The sequence below is a fragment of the Myotis lucifugus genome, unplaced genomic scaffold (assembly GCF_000147115.1).
Source record: "Myotis lucifugus unplaced genomic scaffold, Myoluc2.0 scaffold_3, whole genome shotgun sequence".
NCBI lineage: Eukaryota > Metazoa > Chordata > Mammalia > Chiroptera > Vespertilionidae > Myotis > Myotis lucifugus.
In genome coordinates this window covers 29575378-29595416 of record NW_005871051.1, presented here as the reverse complement: position 1 = coordinate 29595416, position 20039 = coordinate 29575378, and the positions used below count along the sequence as shown (strand labels likewise).

The following is a 20039-nucleotide window of genomic DNA, read 5'->3' as shown; positions in this document are numbered from 1 at the left end:
TGTTTCGCCAAAATAGAATGGGGGCAGTCCGAGGTAAGGCACTATCTAGTGTAAGTTGAAAACATCTTTTTTTTGTTCTGTGGGAATAGTCGCTGTTACTGAATGCAACCACCAAAAAAGGGAAGAGGAAGAGAAGCATGGCGCGACCCAACGAGTAACCACATCACTATACATATTACTCCGGGAACTAATTTCTATATTGCCTCTTCGCACAGAATTGTATCTTTAATTTCTCCTGCAATAAGCATCTCTGTGATGGCCCTCGCACGCGCTGCCGCTGCAAATGAGTTTACAAGGATCTCTTTTTGATTGGCTATACGCATTATTTCTTCACAGTTCAGTGCGGCCGCAGCCAAGTGCTCCACGATATTTAATTATACCGGTAGCTACCAGTTACCAATTTGCAAGACCCACAGTGAGTACAGTACATTTGAAAGAACTAGTAATCAACTAATTAAAACCACAGTGAATTCCAGATACTCCAATTACAAGCAACTGCTGTGGAATCCACTTAGCGATTTCTGCATCCAGGGGAAGGAGATCGGGAAGGTCTGGCTGCACCGTGGGGCCAGACCTTCTCATTCACCCCGTACAAGAGGGGGGAACAAGCTTTGATGCCCTTACACACGCACACACAGACACACATCCACGTGCGCACACTCACACACATGTGCGTGCACACACACAGTACCTACCCTGGTGCGGTGTAGGCACCCGTCCACTCTGAGCAGGCCCTGGGTGTGCCCTGTGCCTGAGACTCTAATCAGCCCGATGAAATCACACTGGAAGCCCAGCAGTGGGCCAGACGACCACGGGTTTTGGAGAGAGGCAGACCTGTGTTTGAATCTTGTCTTTGCATTATACTGGCTTATGAATGCTTGTGAGCAGAGCCTCAGCTTTCTCATCTGTGAAACGGAAAGATTACCGCCACAAAGCCTCGCAGGGCTGGTGGGGACCAGAGCCTGCTGGATAAAGGATGCACCAAAGCTGCTTCCCCACCCTGAGGAGCCAGACCTTTTCAAATGTCATGACCTTTATTTGTTCTCTCCCTCATTTGTAAACAGTCAGATCAAACAGCACAAAACTTAGGGAAAAAAATGTCTGGTTATAAGGCAATCAAAATATCATTACTCGTTATTTCTACTTTTATTAAAGCTGGAGGATGAAGAAAATGCCTACGATGTCGACGTCAATAGTGGGAAGATCATTGGAGTAAAAAAAGGTGGGTCCGGGACCCTGCACACAATAATGTGCGACCCCAGGCAAGTCGTTAACCTTCCTGGGACTCAGTCTCCCTCTTCGTAAAGTGAGGGTTACAGACGGCATGTTTTGTGCCAGGGCACTGTAATTCCACAACCAACACGAGGAAAGTATTTGGCCATTTGGGCAAAAAAGGGAAGATCACAGGGAAAAAGATGGTTAATATAAAGAATTACTATATGTCAATATATTGCAGAAACATATGTTCTTTATTCTGAGATAAATTACTTAAGAAAATCATATAAACTCCTGAGCAGGATTACAATTTTCCTGCAAAAACTGACCTGAGACCAAACCCAAGCAGCCGGGAGGGTAGGGTAGCAGCTTCCTGACCCCCCCCCCCCCCGGGCCCCACCCGCCCCCCAGTAGCACCAGCCACTCCTGCTGTTTGATGAACGAACAGTTTGGAGTGTTCCTGCCAAAAACGCATAACCCTATGCAGAGACAATATGGGGCAGTGCAAATGCACTCTCCAGTGTAACTGGTCAGGACTCGTATTAGTGCTGAGGTCACGAGGCAGGAAGGCTGAGGAGCTGTCTCGGAGTGGAGTTGAGCAAGCAGATAAACCACCCAATGCCAGTAGCGTCCTGGCCCGGATCCCGAGATGGGCGTGGACTGAGGTCTGCAGGTGAGCTCAGCTGCCCCCTCTGCCATCGCCTGGTGATCAAAACTGTGCCCGGTGACGGAACTCGGTTACCACTAGGGAAAGCCAGGAGGAGGGTATATGGCAACTCCGTACTATCTGTACAACTTCTCTTCAAGTTAAAACTTAGTTCACAAATGTCAGATTCTTTAAATTCTCCAATAATCCCTCCCCCCATTCACTTGTGTTCCTATTCGTCGTTTTAAACCAAATGCAAAAATATTTTCATGTTCTAATTATAAAATCCCATTTTATGCTTTCACTTATTATTTATAAACATGTGTGAACCTCCACAAGTCTTAGAATGGACCATTTTAGTGGCTGTCTACCAAGGAATATTTAGCTGACAATCACTAACTTAACTCATTGTTTGCTGGACATTTGTAGTTCCCAGGTTTTAATATGATAAGTAACTGATAGGGACGTTTTTGTACACTGAAGTTTTTTCCCCTTTCTCTTGAAGCATTATTCCCTTGGGATAAATTTCTAGGAAAGAGATTATTGGGACAAAGTGAATAAAATGTTTTATGTCTTGCGTGTACTGCTAGTAACAGAGCAATGCATTCATTTCCTAAGCTGTTTTTTCCTAATTTCAGCTAAGAGTAGGATTTTATCATCTGTTGTTAATTATAAAACTAAGTATAAAATGATTTCTCATTGTTTTAAATTTCTAGTACTTTAGGTATGAGCAAAGAAAAGCCAAAATCCATCCATGTCTATTTGCTTCTTGCTATTTCAACCTCTTCTATGTTACTCATATGTTTGTATAGCTGGTATATTCATACTTTTCTACAAAATTAATTTTATGCATATTAAAAACAATGTAAGTTATTTTTCTATAGAAGAATTTTTTAAAAATTTATTTTAGAGAGAAGAAGGGAGAGAGGGGGTGAGAAAGAGAGAAACATAGATGTGAGAAACATTAATTGGTTGCCCCCCCCGCCCCCTGTAATGCCTACATGCCCCGACTAGGGATTGAATCCACAACCTGGGCATGTGCCCTGGCCAGCAATCGAACCTGCAACCTTGTATGGGATAACACTCCAACCAACTGAGCCACACTAGCCCAGGGCTACAGAAGAACTTTTGACGATAATCATATTCTTGTTTTTAGCACTAATTAGAATCAAGAAGGCTGTGGTTGATGTAGACTGAATGGGGTAAAAATTTGGTTATTGCAAAAACAGTCCAGAGTTACTAAAATTTATGGGTTTGACATAAACAATTCTTACAAACAAAATTACATAATGAAAATATTTGTTTAGATGAAATTTCATATGCATGAACACTGAAAAGCAGCAGAGAAGTTTGAGAAGAAACCAGTTTTCTTGGTCTTAACAAAGGTTTTATTCTTTGAAGATTAAAAGATGTACTTTTTGTGTTTCACCAAAATATAGTCTCCTATGTATTACATGAAACAGGTAAATTTAAAGAAAATTATTAAAACCTAAAAATTATTCTCTCTTCAAATATATCTTTATATATATGTGTATATATACATATATACATATACATTTTAAACATAATGTATTTTTTATTGATTTTAGAGAGGAAGGGAGAGAAAAATTGAATTGTTGTTCCACTTATATATTCATTGGTTGATTCTTTGTATGTGCTCTGAGCAGAGATTGAACCCACAACATTGAATAGGGATGATGCTCTAACCAACTGAACTACCCAGCCAGGGCTACATTTATTTTTTTAAACAAACATAAAATTTGTTTTGAAAAAAACAACACAAATATTTTACACACTAACCAATCTATTGCCATCACTACTTCCCACCTTCCTGCCCTGCCCTGCCTGTAGACACCATGGGAGAGGGAACCTCCGCGTCCCCCCCCCCCCCGCCAGTATGCTCTCTCAGGAAGCACGTGGGCACAGAGGTGTGGGGAGGACCCACACATCCACACGTCAGGGAAGGTGGCGGCAAGAGCCCAGGTGTCAGGGCAGGGAGGAGAGGAAGACACCATGTCACCTCGGGGACAAGGTAAGTTTCCTGGAACAGGAGCCCATTGACATGGCCCTGAAGATGGGCAGATGTGACAAGCCCAGATTAAAGGGACCAGTACCCTCCAAAACTGGGGAGCCATGTGTATGCAAAGAGCCCCAAGGGACTCTGTTTCTAGTCAGGGGCTGAAATCTCGTGAGCCAGGCCATCGCGGGAGGGCCACGCCATCCAGGTGCCAGACAGCACATGATTTCAAGGACGGCCCCCACATAAGACACGGTGTCGGGCTGGGACCCCATGAGGAGTAGACCAGCTACTTGATTTCTGATCTGTTGTAGAAAAGATGGTCATTGTAAGCACAGATTAGATCAGGGATGAATGGACAGCAAAGACTGTCTAGAAACATAGAGAACTCCTGGAGTTGAATCCCAGCTCCACACCCTCATTAGCTCACTAACCCTGGCGACGTGACTAACCTCCCCAAGCCTCGGACACCTCTCTGGGGCTGGCAGAGAATTAAATGAGGTCATATGATTACAGTGACACAAGCTAGAAGATAATTTGCCCAACGGAGAAGATCCAGTGAAGTCACTTTGGCTGATTATTGGTGCTTCATTTTTCCTTTAAAAATCAATCTTAAAGGTCTCCACTGACCAGGAGTAAGGCATCTTAACAGTTACACAGCACGGCATAAGAGGGCGTTAGATGCTTCTGTGCGGGAGGTGGTGAGGAGGGGGGGGACGTCCGGCCCATTGGCTGTATCATTTGGTCTGGCCCTGCCAAGAAAACTGAAAGTGGGACCTGAAATTCAATAAACCAAGGAGCTTTATTCATAGCAACGTGACTTTTGGGTTGGTAATTTTGTATGGCCCTGGAATGATATAAATATCCAAATGGCCCTTGGCAGAAAAGGTTCCCCACCCCTGTTCTAGCGGGAAGGGTGCCAGCAACAGTCTTATTCCAAGTAACAGGTCAGTGCAACTTAAAAGGATGAGTCGAAAGCCTCAAATCAGAATGTTTTGAATCTTGTGTGTTTCCTATTGAATACACCAAGCCTCATGACGCACGTTCTTTTGATTCTCCAGCACACTGACAGGAATCCAGGGCCTTACCCTGCACAACCTGGAGGCCTCAGGCAGAAGAACATCTGCTTGGAGAGGCACAGACGGCTCTCGGGGTCACAGACCCGAGTTCCTGTCCCAGCTCACTAGTCGCCAGCTGTGTTACAGGCTGATTTGTGCCCCCTGCCAAATCCCTATGTTGAAGCCCTAGCCCCAATGTGACTTTATTTAGAGAGAGGACCGGGAGGTGATCAAGGTTAAATAAGGTCATTTGGGCGGGAACCTAATCCAGTGACTGGTGGCCTTGTAAGAAGAGGAAGAGACGCCAGGAGTGTCCACACACAGAGGACGCAGGAAGAAGGCCCAGTTTACAAGCTGGGAACAGGGGCCCCACCGGGACCAACCCTGGACGTCCAGCCTCCAGAACCATGAAACGTTCACTTCTGCTGTGCACGCCGCCCAGTCCGTGGTGTTTGCGGTGGCAGCCCTAGCAGACCCACACACTGTGATCCTGGGCAACTGACATCATCTCCCTGAGCCTGACTTTTCTCATCTGTGAAACGGGGACCATCGTACCTACTACTTCCTGGCTCAGGGGGGTGACAGCATGAAGTCCGGCAGTGTCTGGCACTCTGTAGGCTCTACATAAACACAGGTTTACCACGAACACTCCGACAGATTATAACTACTCATCATCATGAACGCTGCAGGGACAGAGAGATGAGTGAAGAAACCCTCAGATTTAGGAACAACACAGGCGACAGTCGCTGCAAAAGGAAAAGGCCACTGTGGCCAGCCCTCGGGGCACTGCCTGCAGGCATCCTCTCCTGGGGAGCCTAGAGCCCTGAGCTGCCACGGGCCTCCCAGGGCCTCCCATCCGCACACCGCACACTGCTGTGTGGGAACACGTCAGCTGATGTGGGAGATCACCACCCTCCAGGGAGTTCTCCAAACAGGCAGCCACAGATCTTGGCTTGGACCCCACCACTGCTGAGCTCCTGGGACTCCTAGGGCCCTTCAACACACCTCCATGCAACCCTACCCACCAGTACTGGAGGCCGGGGGTTGGGGTCTTCACTGCTCATCTTCTCTTCCCTGTCCCCAGGCCCTGGCAGAGTACCAGGCGTGTCTGCACAAGGTGGGGGTATGGCTGTTACAAGCTGACTGAGCCTGATGGGAAATAACGCCCAAACCTAACATCTTACTGACTCCACAAGACACAAATAAATTCCGGGATACATGCCAATGCTAGCTTTGAGAAACGATCCTCTATTTGTGAGTTCATTATTTCTGAGCTCATAAGAAATTGGGCATCATCATCATCATTGAACTTTTAAAGAAAATAAACATTTTGCTGAAATGCATCACTTAGATATTGCAGCTTCTGGATTATGGATACGTGGAGGACACATTGTATTTTGAAGTGAACGTCCACTCTTGGAAATAACACTGTTGGCTGGCAGTTTATATCGTATCAAACACTTCAGCATACGTTACTTTGTATCTCTCTCCGGCAGACCTCGGGACCAAGGGAGGTAATATTTTAAAAAAATTTTCAGGTTTATATTTATAGGATGGATTATGTATGTTGGTTCATGTCATGTCTGTGTTTTGTAGAGACCATAGGGCCATACACCCACATGGCCAAGTGGGTCAGAGGATGGGGAGGCTGTGCCCTCCTCATTCACAGACGGACGACTGTACATTCCCATGGAAACATCCGGATAGCCTCCACTGTTTTGCCAACCACAGTAGGGTGTTTGAGGAATCGAATTCAAGGCATGTGAGGCACCCACCTGACCCATTAAGTTAATCATCGTAATTGGCTTAGTGTCTGCCTGCACCAGGCTGGCCGCAATGCTCGCAGGGAGTTGCTCACCCAAGTGAGGTAAATGAGCTCCCAGGGCGCCGGGGCCATGTCAGTCAATCACCTGCTGCTGGGGCTCTAAATGGGCCCTTGTGCCCGGGCAGAGCTGGTAACCACACGGGTGGACAGCCTATCCCAGGGCGCCTTCTGCTCACCTTGGTTCCTCTGTGGTCAGGCTCAGCACACAGGAGCCCTCGTCACGGTCCCTCCACAGATGCGGAGCAGTAGGCACGGCACCTGCAGTATTAACTCTCCTGTGTTCCCCAGACGAAGAGTGCGGCCACCCCGTCTTTCCTCCCCATCTCTCTCCAAGTTCCGGCTGGGTATTCGAGTTTCTTTCCTCCATGAAAGCACATGACACTGAGCAGTCGACCAACCGGCTGTGGGCAGCGTCACACTTTCCGGAGACGTTCGAGTGTCATTAGGCAGCTTTTATTCCGCCGACCCCACACAATTCAGGCCTCGCGTTGAGCCCAGGTTCCAGACAGCGCAGGTCAATGCCTGCGGCAGGCCGGCCGAGGGGATTAACTCCAGAGGTTCCTTTCACTTAACTGGCAATTGCTTCTTTCTGCTCAACTGAGAATCAAAACTGCGCACAACTTCAAAACAGGCCACAGGACGGGGGCGAGTGCTTCGGGGAGGCCCACGCTGCTCGTCCTCCCCGGCCTGGGAAGGGCTTTCCCAGGGATGCAGGCGGCTGTGAGAAACCTTTGCTCTCATGGACCGTCCTCGGGAGGTGGCCACAACATCCGCGTTCAAGGTCAAAATTAAGAGTCTGACAAACCCTGGGGAGCCGGTGGGCGCCTGTGTTGTGTCATGGGGCATCATGAAAACGAGATGCCCACCGGGCCCCCACAGAACCGCGAGGCCCAAGGTCCCAGGAAGTGCGCCCTGGCTTGACTCGGCAAAGCCAGAACCGACAGAGCGGGTGACCCAAGTGACCATCCCGGTTGACATCACAGCTCAAGTCTGGCCACATACACCTCTTTACCTGAATGTTGTCCATGGCAATGCAGACACGCTTCTCTCGAATTATCAACCAATGCATGAAATAAATTTAAAAACTTCCAAAAGCAGTAAGCTGATAGTGTTTTGTCCATAAATCTCTAAAAGTTCTCTGTGAGTCCCGTTAGCACTTAAGTCTTTAAAAAACAAACTGCCGGGCAGGGGATCCACCAGCCGTGCTGATCAGGCCTGCGGGGCTTCTGCGAGGGCCGCACTCGGAGGGTCTTCGCTGCAGCCTCCTTCACAGGGCGGCCCCAGGCCTTCCCGTGCCCCCGCTCCACACCCACCCTGGGCAGCACCACCATGGCCTGTCTTATGGAAGAAGAACAGGCTCCCAAACAGAAACAAAATAACAGACATAAAATAAAGCAAACAGCCCGGCCAGTGGCTCAGTGACTGAGCGTCGACCTATGAACCAGGAGGTCACGGTTTGATTCCAGGTCAGGGCACATGCCCGGGTGGTGGGCATACATACAGGAGGCAGCTGATCAATGATTCCCTCTCATCATTGATATTTCTAACTATCTCTCCCTCTCCTTCCTCTCTGAAATCAATAAAAATATATTTAAAAAAATAAAGAGCATTTTTTACTCATTTTCACTCAAATCTCATGAGACAACGTCCTGCCTCAAAAGATTCAGTGGTGTGTTATTTGTCCCCGCCAAATCCGAAATATATATTATTTTTTCAATTGTGTAAGCATGACAAGACACACTGATCAAGATTTTAGAAATGCAAATACTGGAGCGTATGTTAGTAAGTGTGGGGCGAGGGGAGGCGAGGCCGCTGGGTCTGTTTTTCGGAGGGAGTGAGCGTCACGGGGCCTGGCTCTGGCCGGGAGCCTGTGGGGTAGGGGGTGAGGCCAGGGCCCGGGCTGCGGATCTGTCCTGTAATATAGAGATTAAAAAATGCGAAAGGGAAGGGAAGAAAGGAGAGCACACAGCTGCCGTCCCCCAAACAGACCTCCCATCTGCCACCCATGATTTGCATGTCACCTTCTCCGGGCTCATTTGTACTTCATTAACTGCCATTGACTTAACAAGATTTATGCAAATGACACCATAGGAGCTCCCCAACTCCCACTGCAATCAAGTGATTATGTATGTACAACTCTCCACAGCAATGAAAAATTCATACGTGACAGGCCACTCGCCGCCAAGCGGGCCTCTGGCTTTCTCTTTTTCTTGCTTTGCTTTTTAATTTTTATTCCAGTAGACTCATCTTATTAGGAAAGAAAGAAGACACTCTCTGAACCAAATCTCCTCTAAGGCCTCAGGAAGGACAAAAAAGGGGGAGGTGGGCCCAGGTCCTCAGGAAATGAAGTTATTTTGCAGAAAATAAGTCATATTCTTGATGAGCAGCCCTTCCCCGGGAACAAGGGAGAGAGGAGATCGCTGCCTGCCGTGACCCTGCTGGCGCCCACCTGGGGAAGAGCCTCCGTCCTCACAGTGAACAGGCTGCGAGGCGTGAGTGATGTAATTCCCCGGAACACAGACCGTCTGTAGGATGAGTCAGGTGGGAGCGTGCGCAAGACGGCCTCGTCTGTGTCCCAACCCATCGGTACAAGGTCCCCGTGGGGAGGAGCACAAAGACGGCCGCTATCACAGACACTGGCCTGCCCCAGCCAGCACCATGGCCAGCACCATGACCAGCCCCATGAAGGTCGCGGAGGTTCCCAACTGGGGGGTGGGGGGAGAGGCAGCACTGGAGCGAGGGCTGAGTGTGGAGACAAAGCGCGTGCTGCTGGTGAGGAGGACAGGGCACGCCTATGGCAGCAGCTTCCCAATGGGTGAAAGGCCGCTCCCCCCCCCCCCCCGCCGGCCCAAACCACGAGCGGCCTCTGGGCTGGTCCCTGGGGAAACTCTGCCGTGCAGGCGCAGTCTGGAGAAGTCTCTTCTAAACAGCACAGGCATTCTGTCCGAGGTCAGGGTCACACATGTCACACGAGGTTGCTTTCTGAAGGCTCCTTGTGAGGCAGTGGAGAGTGTAGAAGAGTCGGGCCCCATCCTGGCCCCATCTTACCCTCCCTGGGCTTTATGTAAAAAAAGGAAAACACAGCCACCCTAGCATGGCCATGTTTGGAATTCAATGGGATGCTGTATTCAAAGTGCTTCATCCTATATCATAACACCCTAATATGCAAATCGACCAACCAGTGGAAAGACCAGCAGAACGACCGGTCGCTATGACATGCACTGAACACCAGGGGGCAGATGCTCAACGCAGGAGCTGCCCCCTGGTGGTCAGTGCGCTCCCACAGAAGCCAGGCTCAGGACTGGCGAGTGCAGCAGCAGTGGCGGGAGCTTTTCCTGCCTCTGCTGCAGGGGGGTGGTAAGGAGCGAGGGGTCCAGGACTGCGAGAGGCGGGGAATCAGGCCTAAGCCAGCAGGCGGATATCCCCCAAGGGGTTCTGTACTGAGAGAGGGCACAGGCTGGGCTGAGGAACGCCCCCCCTCCAGTGAATTTTGTGCACCGGGCCTCTAGTAGGATAATAATAAACACTAATTTAATTGTCCTTTATTCAACAAACAGGTTTGTCAGGTGTCTGGAACATGCTGGTGTTGGCAACGCCCCTCTGGCTCCTTCCTCTCACCTCTCCCTTCCTTTTTGCTAGTTGAAGTCATCCCTTGGTGGGGGAAAGGGGCGGGGAGGGGGGGTAGGAAATCAGACTTTCGCTAATGATCTTGGTGCCTTTATAAACACAGACACACAAGCATGTGAGATCAATCTACACAACCGTCCACACACCCACACCACCTGGGGGGCCCCCAGAGAGGCGCTGGCAGGTGCCGAGCATGAGGATGCGAAGATCCAGACTTGCTGGAATTCAAACATTCTCTCTGGAATCTCCACGTGCCAGTGTTTCAAGAGCTTTGGATCTGGCCCAGCGCCCCATGTCACAGATGCGGCCCCTGCGGCTGGATGTCCTACCAGGTGTGGGTTTCCAGGACGGGCTTGCCCGTGGACACAGCACTGGGGGGCGGGGAGCGGGGGTGCGCAAGGAACACGGAGCCCTGTGCACGACTCACCGGGAATGCAGCCCCGATTTAGACGTCCACAAGGTTGTTTTGAACATTTGCAATTAAAAGGCTTCCAAGGATTGGCTCAGTTTACACTCGCGGGTCGACGTCCTTCCTCACACAGACTGGACACCGAGCCTCCGAGGAGGAGCAGGTCCCCACTGAGTGACCCAGGGACCCAGGACCTGCCTGGCCTGAGCAGCCGCCCTCGTCGGCAGCAGACGTGAATGAAAGGAACAGTCTAGTATTAAGTTCTAATGTCCCCGGACCAATTACTAAGTGAGAGTAAGAGAGCAAAAGCTTTTTATAATTCTCGTTAAAACAGTATCAACAGCATAAAATCACACATTACCATTACGTCATGCAGAGAGCTGGGTTTATAAATGAGCACACAGAGAAAGAATGAGTGTGCGTGGACCTCCCCAGGGAGGGAACCGCGAGAGGGAACACACCCACCAGCAATGGGGCCCCGTGCCAGTCCACACCGTTGTCGCCCAGGCTCTGAACGTGTCTTGTGTGGAACCCTGCAGCCTCCCTGCTCTGGTCCCCCCACAACACGGTGCTAACCCCCCTCCCCCCATCTAACCTGCTCCTCGCCCATAGCAGCTACGGCTACATTCCTGAAAGGCTCGGGCCCTTTAAGGGTGGCCAGTGCCAACACAGGTTCCTATAGCTGTGGAGAGCCGCCAAGGTGTGGGCAGAAGGGGATGGCGGAGAACGGCCACCCAGAGGGTCATCGCAGTCACGGCAAAGTCCATGAGAGGCAGAGCCGGCATCCTGCCCACGGGTTTTCCCTCGTTCAGCCAGAATGCACTAAAAACCAACTGGCCTTCTTTAACCAACTAAAAGATGGCATTTCCAGAAGCCGCAGTGCCGAGTTAAACTCTTCATTTTCCTTGGAAATATAGCAGCAAAAGATGTCATGTGAAGGCCCGTTGTACTTGCGACATAAAGCAATTTGGTGTCTGGTTTCTGGGCTAATGAAAACCTATCCCGGCTAGCAACCTGGGCCAAAACAAATGCTCGCATTCAGTCCTCCTGTGTAATGAGGAAGTTTAATTAAGGCCCCCCATTACAGCTGTAAATGTTCCTTTATATAATAAGGTCTAAATGAAACCGAACCTAATCAAAGTTACAATTCCTTCATTAGCAAATTACAAACAAGAGCGCACAGCTGACACACCGGCTATGATTATCACAACTAATTGCCTCGTTGTTACAAACTAGCCTGAAACGGTGTTCAGATGTCCGTCTGCGAGAGCAAATTAGGGCCACGTCGGGCTATTCCCGGGCTCACAAGGGGCTCTTGTGCGGAGATCTGATTTACCCCCGTCGACCGGCGGCCGGCGGCCCAATCAAAGCCCAGCTACAAAGGCGGCCTTTGAAGCCAGCTCAGCCCGGGACGCGCTCCATATGCAGGCGGGCAGACCGCACTTCATTAGGTCTGTTGTCACATTTTCCCTCTTCTTATTCTAATGATCCCATTTTAATACACACAGGAACCTCTTCTAATTGATGTCAAGTGAGTGACTTCCACATTCATCAACAGAGCACATCAAACGAACCTCGGCGCGCGCGCCAGCGTCACAGCCAGGAGAGACGGAGGTGTGCCTCCGCGGCAGGGAAGGAAGGAGGGCAGCGGCGTACCTGTTTAATTGGGATGGCTCGGCCGCTCCCGATGCTGTCCGCACGACTCTCCAGGCCTTTCTTCTCTTTGTCCGGGTCACTCCCTTTCCGAGACTGCAAAACGAAAATAAAGTTAGCATTTGGCCGGGGCTGCGGCTCACAGATGGCGCCAGGTCTGCCCTGGTTTGCGCACTTTCTGCAAACATGTATTTGGAGGCCAGGGAGGGGGTATGGATACAGACATCCGCACGCGCACCACAGAAGCAGGCTGTGGATTCTTTCGTCTCCACGGGTGCGTCCTCTCACGGAGAATTTTCTAAACTTTTCCCCTGCAAAATTATCTTTTAATTCTTTTTTAAAGAGTTCAAAATTCAATTACTAGAAACCAATGGACCATATAAAAAAGTAACGCCCAACAGGAAAACACATTCCGAAGCTGCCGCTAATCCAGCCGGGGAGACAAGGGCTCCTGGCTGCTTGTTGGGGAACCCTGCGACATAAATGCACACATTTAATTAACGTCGGAAGCATTAAAAAAATTCTATTAACGGCTCAGCTGTGCAATGTGATGGTACATGCTCGATTCGTATCGAGGTGTCGTTAATGCTTTTATTGCCTCGGCATGGTGAGGAAACAGCAAATTCAAAGTCAAACTCGTGTATACTACCCACCCACCCCCCCCCCCCCCAAAAAAAACAAGGGGGAAGAAAAAGTTGAAATATCTTTTCTGACGAGACGTCAGTATTTGGGGGGAAATGAGCAGCTTGGTTTGCTGAGCTCCTGGGACAGTTTCCCCGCCGTGTTGCTGACGCTGCGTAAACAGCCCGGGAGCTGGCGACCAGCGGGAGGGTGACGGTGCCCCATCCGGGAGCCACACCTGAAGTGGCTGGGACCTGGGGATGTTGGGGACCGCCTCAGCTACGTCTCCAGCTCTCGGCCGCACGGGGAAGTCGGAGCGCAATGGTTTCCTGACAGATTTATTTCATTATGAGAGAAAGATCTGAGACTCGTCCTCCTTAATAACTGTGCTGACAAGTGACAACTTCACTCCATTACTTTTCAATGGGAACATTACTCACGCAATATTGAAAATGGAGAAACATTTTCGTGTGCTTTTCAAATCTGAGATGATGTATGAAATGAGCAGGCTCGGTGGTGACCGGTGCTGCTGTGGCAAGGGAATGACACCCACTTTCAAAGGGGTGTGGGGTGGGCACTGATTCTGCGTTAGGGGTGCCGCCATGGGATGTAGGGAGAAGGTTCCCTGATGTAAGCTCAGAGGTGGGGCTCCCACGGGCACAGGTGCTCATGAGAAAGCGTGCTTCCCGGCGACCACTCAGGGAACACCTACGTGCCAGGCGCTGCGCACTGGTTTACGTGGGACGGTCAAAGCCCGGAATGACAGAACAGGAAATGAAACAAGCAACACATAGAAAGTTGCAGGAGAACCTAAAACTGAAGGCTTATCCCTGTGGGCAAGAAGGGAAACGGAGCCATTTATCAATTCCTTGCCATGAATTTTAGCTAGGGGTTAGGGACTCACTTTTCTCTAATTAATAATGTGTGGTGAGAGCTATGCAATAACCCTAAATTCTCTTCTTCCCAAATCTCAATTCACGGGAAAGCTGGAACTTGAAGTTTCCTGTTATAAAATAAGACTCAATACTCACAGGGATAATTTTTTAAAAATTTAAATCAACAGAGAGAATCGAAGATGGCGGCATAGGTAAACACACCGGAGACTGCCGCCGTGGACAACCACTTCAAAAATACAACTAAAAGTCGGAGCGGACATCAACCAGAACCACGGGAAGGCTGGCTGAGGAGAGTCTCTTCAACTAGAAGCAAAAACAACAGCATTCCGACGCTCAGCGGAGGCGCGCAGTGTGGAAAATTTAAAGGTACGGCGGTGCGGTGGTGAGGGTGTGCGCGCAAAGCGGGCTGGCGGCTGAGGGCGCGATTGTCGTTTTCAATCAGGAGCGAGTCTCAGACTCTGGGCTACAGATCCGGGCGAGTCTCTAGGGACCCAGACTCAAACGGGAGAAGCGGGACTGTCTGGCTACGGCCCCTCCGAGGTTTGCAGCGATTGCTGGGACAGAGAGGCAGAGCCCCTGGGGACGGACTGAGAGCGGCCATAGCTGCTCCCTCCCCCCGCCCTGTTGAGCCCGCCCCGCCCAGGCCCTGCGCAGAGCCATTTGCCGATCGCCTCAGGCAAGGGCTGGACTAGCGCCTCCCCAGAGGACTGAAGTTTTCCCACAGCTGATTTCCACAGCCAGTCGGCCTGGTGGTCAAATCCCTCTAGTGTTAACTACAACAATTAAGGCTTGGCTAGAACAAGACTGCGCACAGAGACCACAAGGGGGTGCACCAAGAAAGCATAAAAGATGCGGAGACAAAAAAACATGACAGAAATGGAGGATATGGAGCTAAGAATCGCAATTTTGAGGGCTTGCCATAAATTTGTGCAGAGCCTCACGAAAACTAATGAGACCCTCGATGCTACGATAAAGAAATTAGAAAGTAAGCATACACGGACTGAAATAAAGAATATTATACCCAATAGCAGACCAGAGGAGCACAAGAATCAAACCAAAGATTCGACAAAAAACACCCAATTGGAAAAGCAAAATGAAAAAAGAATCCGAAAGTGTGAAGATAGTGTAAGGAGCCTCTGGGACAGCTTTAAGCTGACTAATATCAGAGTCATTGGAGTGCCAGAAGATGAGAGACAGCAAGATATTGAAAACCTATTTCAAGAAATAATGGCAGAAAACTTCCCCCACCTGGAGAAAGAAATGGACTTACAGGTCCAAGAAGCGCAGAGAACCCCAAACAAAAGGAATCCAAAGAGGACCACACCAAGACACATCATCATTAAAATGCCAAGAGCAAAAGACAAAGAGAAAATCTTAAAAGCAGCAAGAGAAAGAGGCTCAATTACCTACAAGGGAATACCCATACGACTGTCAGCTGATTTCTCAACAGAAACTTTGCAGGCCAGAAGGGAATGGCAAGAAATATTCAAAGTGCTGAATACCAAAAACCTACAACCAAGATTACTTTATCCAGCAAAGCTATCATTCAGAATTGAAGGTCAGATAAAGAGCTTCACAGATAAGGAAAAACTAAAGGAGTTCATCACCGCCAAACCAGTATTATATGAAATGCTGAAAGGTATCCTTTAAGAAGAGGAAGAAGAAGAAAAAGGTAAAGATACAAATTAGGAACAACAAATATGCATCTATCAACAAATGAATCTAAGAATCAAGTGAATAAATAACCTGATGTACAGAATGAACTGGTGACTATAATGAATCAGGGACATAGAAAGGGAATGGACTGACTATTCTTGGGGGAAAAGGGGTGTGGGAGATGCGGGAAGTGACTGGACAAAAATCATGCACCTATGGATGAACTCAGTGGGTGGGGAGTGAGGGTGGAGGGTGGGGTGGGAGCTGGAAGGAGGGGAGTTATGGGGGGGAAAAAAGAGGAACAAATGTAATAATCTGAACAATAAAGATTTAAAAAAAAAAAAAAAAAAAAAAAAAAAATTTAAATCAACAGAGATCATTAAAGGTACTTTTGGAAGTTTATAAATTTGGAAATCCATCTTCATTACTCACTATTAACCAGAATGATTAACAAAACAAACATGAAAACATTAACGTCTCCCTCGAGGCAGCACATCTGCCCCAGTCGCTGGGAGCAGGACGCTCAGGTTCCAGGGGAGGCGGGACTGAGGAGATAAACTCCGTCCGTGTTTGCTCACACTCTCCAGGATGCATGAGTGAAGCACAGCCCATACAAGCGGAAATTAAATTCCCCAACAACTAACATTCTGGTGAGAGCCCTAAAACTAACATTTCCAGGAGAGAGCGGTGGCGAGCGGTCAGGCAGAGGAGAGGGTCTGCTGAATCTCAGCCCACGATTACGTTTGCTACAGCACGCTGAGCACAGTCCGACCACTAAACTAACACAGACCCGCCGGACAGAAACACTGCCACACACACATCCCCAGGACGCTCCCCAGCTTTGCCGCCAACGCGGAGACGACAGCCCCAGGAGCACAGCTGCGTTCCCGCTGAAATGGCTCCGTGAAATCGTCAGCTACGCGGCAGCGCTGGTCCCCGCCGCCTGTGCTGGGAGTGACTGCGGTGCGTCTGCTTGACACGCACAACTAGAAACCTGAGTTTATGCGCCCACCACGGAAGGCCGGCAACACGCCCAGAGTGACTGCTTAGCCTGGCCGACACGGAACACGGCGGGAAGAGAGGTGGCGATGAGCTCGTTATCACCTCCCTCTCTACAGAAATGATCGACTTTCTCCCCTGGGATGGAAGAAGCCAGGACTCGAAAACCCCATCAACCGCCTGCCACAGGGACAGGAGCTTCGTGGCAGAGCCCTCATGCCCAACAGAAACCTCCTCCCCCTCGAGCCCAACGAGTGGGACTCGGCGGTGGCCATCCACACCATCCTTCTTACACGATCAGCTTTGCTGCCTTATTTTTACGGTGAGTTTCTATGAGCCGGGCAGCATGTACTCACAATCTTTGGTCACGGGGCATGCGGGGCTCTGTGTAACGGTGTTGGCATGATACAGGAAGCTTTTAGAAATACCATGTAAGTCACATCGTTTTCCAAAGCCCGAAGAGAGGCAAAGCAATGCCATGTACAATTACAGACACAGTAAAGTAAGATGACAGCATGCACACAGACAGACAGTAAGCACCCAGTTCAGGCGGGCTGCTCCCCGGACAGGGAGGCAGGGGACACATGGGGTGGGGGGTGGGGGGGAACTGTGACTTTCCCCCTCGACTTGTTCACTTCCCGAAGCAGCAGCTGGCACTGGAGGAGCACACAGCACGGTGCGTGTGTCTGTGTGCTTCCCATTCCTGTATGCCTGAACATACCTGCAAATAAAGCATCTTACCCACACACAAATCAGGGCTACTAAGCTACCCTAAGTATGAAGAACCCCTAATACAGAACCAGGAATTGAACGGCTATAGCCTTTAACTGTTCTTTTCTCAAAACAATAATTTTTAAAAAAAGTTAAGCAACATAATATATAATTTAGCTTTTGATTAGTAAAGTACAATTCCTCCCACAAGTAAAACACATAATCTCCTGCCACAGCAGAGATGTTTAGTTTCTGCTATTTTGTAAAAAGTCCATTGTGATTTATTTTCGTGTAAAATTGTGCATATATGCAAACAGAAACATCTAGCCCAGCGTGAGGCATTACAGGTCCGCGCTGTCAAATTTATAAGCTCGGTGTCTGTGGAATGATGTTTGCAACACTTCATTCCCTGGGCCTCTTTCCAATTCTCTAATAAAGGTGGACAGTGCCCCTTCGCCTGGGAACTGCAATCCCAGCCTGCGTGGTTTTTTACTAAGAGTGTTCAGCATATGGCACCTCCGTTCTACTACACACTGTCATTTTTTGGTTGGGGGGGGGGCAATTTAGGCCAATAATTACCAACAATTACCAGGGAAGAAGAGTCTCTGAGATTCCACATGTTATGAACAGGTGTAAACTGGTAACAATGAGTTTAGTTGCTTCACTGCTGCAATTTCAAAATATTATGCCTCCTTTTCATTCCTTGGGTGACACTGACATCTAGTGGAGTTAATATTTCTAAGATCTTCAACTTAAAAATACGAACACATCACTGTCACCATCACCATCATCGCCATCGCTCTGTCCAACGTCAAACCCAGGATTCCAGCTGTTTCCTTAAATGCCATGAGGCAAAGCCATCACAGCTCCTTTCTGACCCTCGGCTCCTGTGCCTGCGAACCACCTTGTGTGGCTGGGTTCTGTGTCTGACGGTTACAAGCAAACTGCTTTCCAGCATTTAGCGAGGAAGAGAACAGCGATGAGAAAGCACAGCTCCAGGGCCAGACCTTTGCATTATGAGACTTTCCCTGGGACCTAATGAAGGGAGACTGCCAGGCAAGGCAAGCAGGAGTTTTTATTGGCTCTGGCCCCTGGGGCACCTGGTCCGTCCAGGGTGTGCGGCATGTCCATGGACTCTCCCTGAGCCCCCCCCCCCGCCCCCGCCTTCTCTCTAAACCACTTTCTCTCGAATGTGGGCAGACTCTGCAGACCCCAGGCTCCAGCAGGCTCTGCCGACAGCACAGGGAAAGGAAACATTCATTTATTGAGGTACTATTATTAACTTTTCATTCACTGAGTTACTATTACCTTCCTGCCTCCAGGTTTTCTCTTTTGTCCTTCCCCGTGGGCAGGGTCCGGGATACTACGTTTGGGCACATTCCAGGGCCACCCTTAACCTGTGGGGACGGGGCTGCTGGAGCTCTCCTTCCACAGCCCGGTTTTCAAAGATACTGCCCGGCTCCTCATCTTTCTGAGAACAGAAACCAAAGCCACACCCTCCTGAGCTGGGAGGACGGTCTCTCCTCCAGCCCCGCCTCACAGGAGGGCGGAAGTGCAGAAGGTACTCTGGTCCACGCCCAAAGCCCACCCTCTCCGCATCTTCAGCAAGTGAGGTTCCTCAAGTCCACCGAGCCAAGAGCGAGGCACAGCCTGTTCTGTCAGGCGGCTCCTTCTCAGCCCCGAGTCCCTGACCCGGTGTCCCCAAGTGCTGCGGGAGCCGGGAGGGCGGGAGGGCGGCCCGGCGCCCGTCACTCGCGGTGTGTCTGAGGTTCACGGTGAAACAGCTTCCTCACGCACTCACAGTGACACGTGTCAGTCACCTGTTCTTCGCAGACACCTAGCCACCCCTCTCCTCACCTGTCCCACAACCACCTCTGCTTTCCACTCTCAGAAGTCACTTCATGATCAGCGGCGTGAGAAAAAAGTGAAAGCAATGCCCAAAGACTGCATCTTCCCAGCAGACCCACCACACACAACTACTGCTGTTTCCAGCTCAGAGAGGTTAAGTAACCTGCCCAAGGTCAAACTGCTGCTGGCAGGGGAGGCTGGCACCCGAGCCCGCTGTCGGGTCCTCCCTGTCCCTCCCGCAGCAGCGTCTGTCAGAACTCACGTGGCACAGGGCACAGCAAAGGCGTGACCTGCCAGCAATGGACTGGGGCGGTAACCACTGTCCAGTGGGAAAAGCACTGCCCACATGGGGTGGGGGGGAGTGGGTCACACATCAATGCCCCCCCACACAGGCCCTCAGGTCAGACGACAGGACCCCGGCCACCCCAGCGGAGTCCTCCTTGAGTTCGAGACCGGGAAGACTGCACGTTGAGCTTCTCTGCATCCAATCACCAGTGACCAAGCAAAGGAGGTCCAACTGTTAAACAGGGCACCGTGGGCACCAGAGCCGGCCCCTTGGCTGTGGGCGGGCCTGCACAGCGGAGGGCGTTCGGCCGCATCCTGGTCGCCACCACGCCCATGAGCAGCTGCCTGCAGCACGGAACCCTGTCCCGGCCCTCACGTGGTGGCAGCTCAAAATTTCCCCAGGAATTTCCAAATGTCCCCGGGAGCAAAGCACCGACTGGGAAGCATGGTGGGTAAGCACATGTAACGCATGCACAGACCCAGTCCCGGAGGGACAGGTCCTCCTCCAGGCAGGGACCGTCCCTCGGAGCCCTGACGGATGGGTGCCTGATGTGTGGAGGGACAGGCAGGCAG

At 50.2% G+C, this 20039-nt stretch overlaps 1 protein-coding gene across 1 annotated transcript in view; it reads right to left on the bottom strand.

Annotated features, from left to right (window-relative positions):
• Positions 1-20039, bottom strand: part of AGAP1 (ArfGAP with GTPase domain, ankyrin repeat and PH domain 1) — a 256941-nt gene that overhangs the window by 196721 nt on the left and 40181 nt on the right. Inside the window, exon 5 of the mRNA XM_014464050.1 lies at positions 12454-12546. Within this exon, the coding sequence (XP_014319536.1) occupies positions 12454-12546 (93 nt within the window). The remainder of the gene's footprint in view (positions 1-12453; positions 12547-20039) is intronic.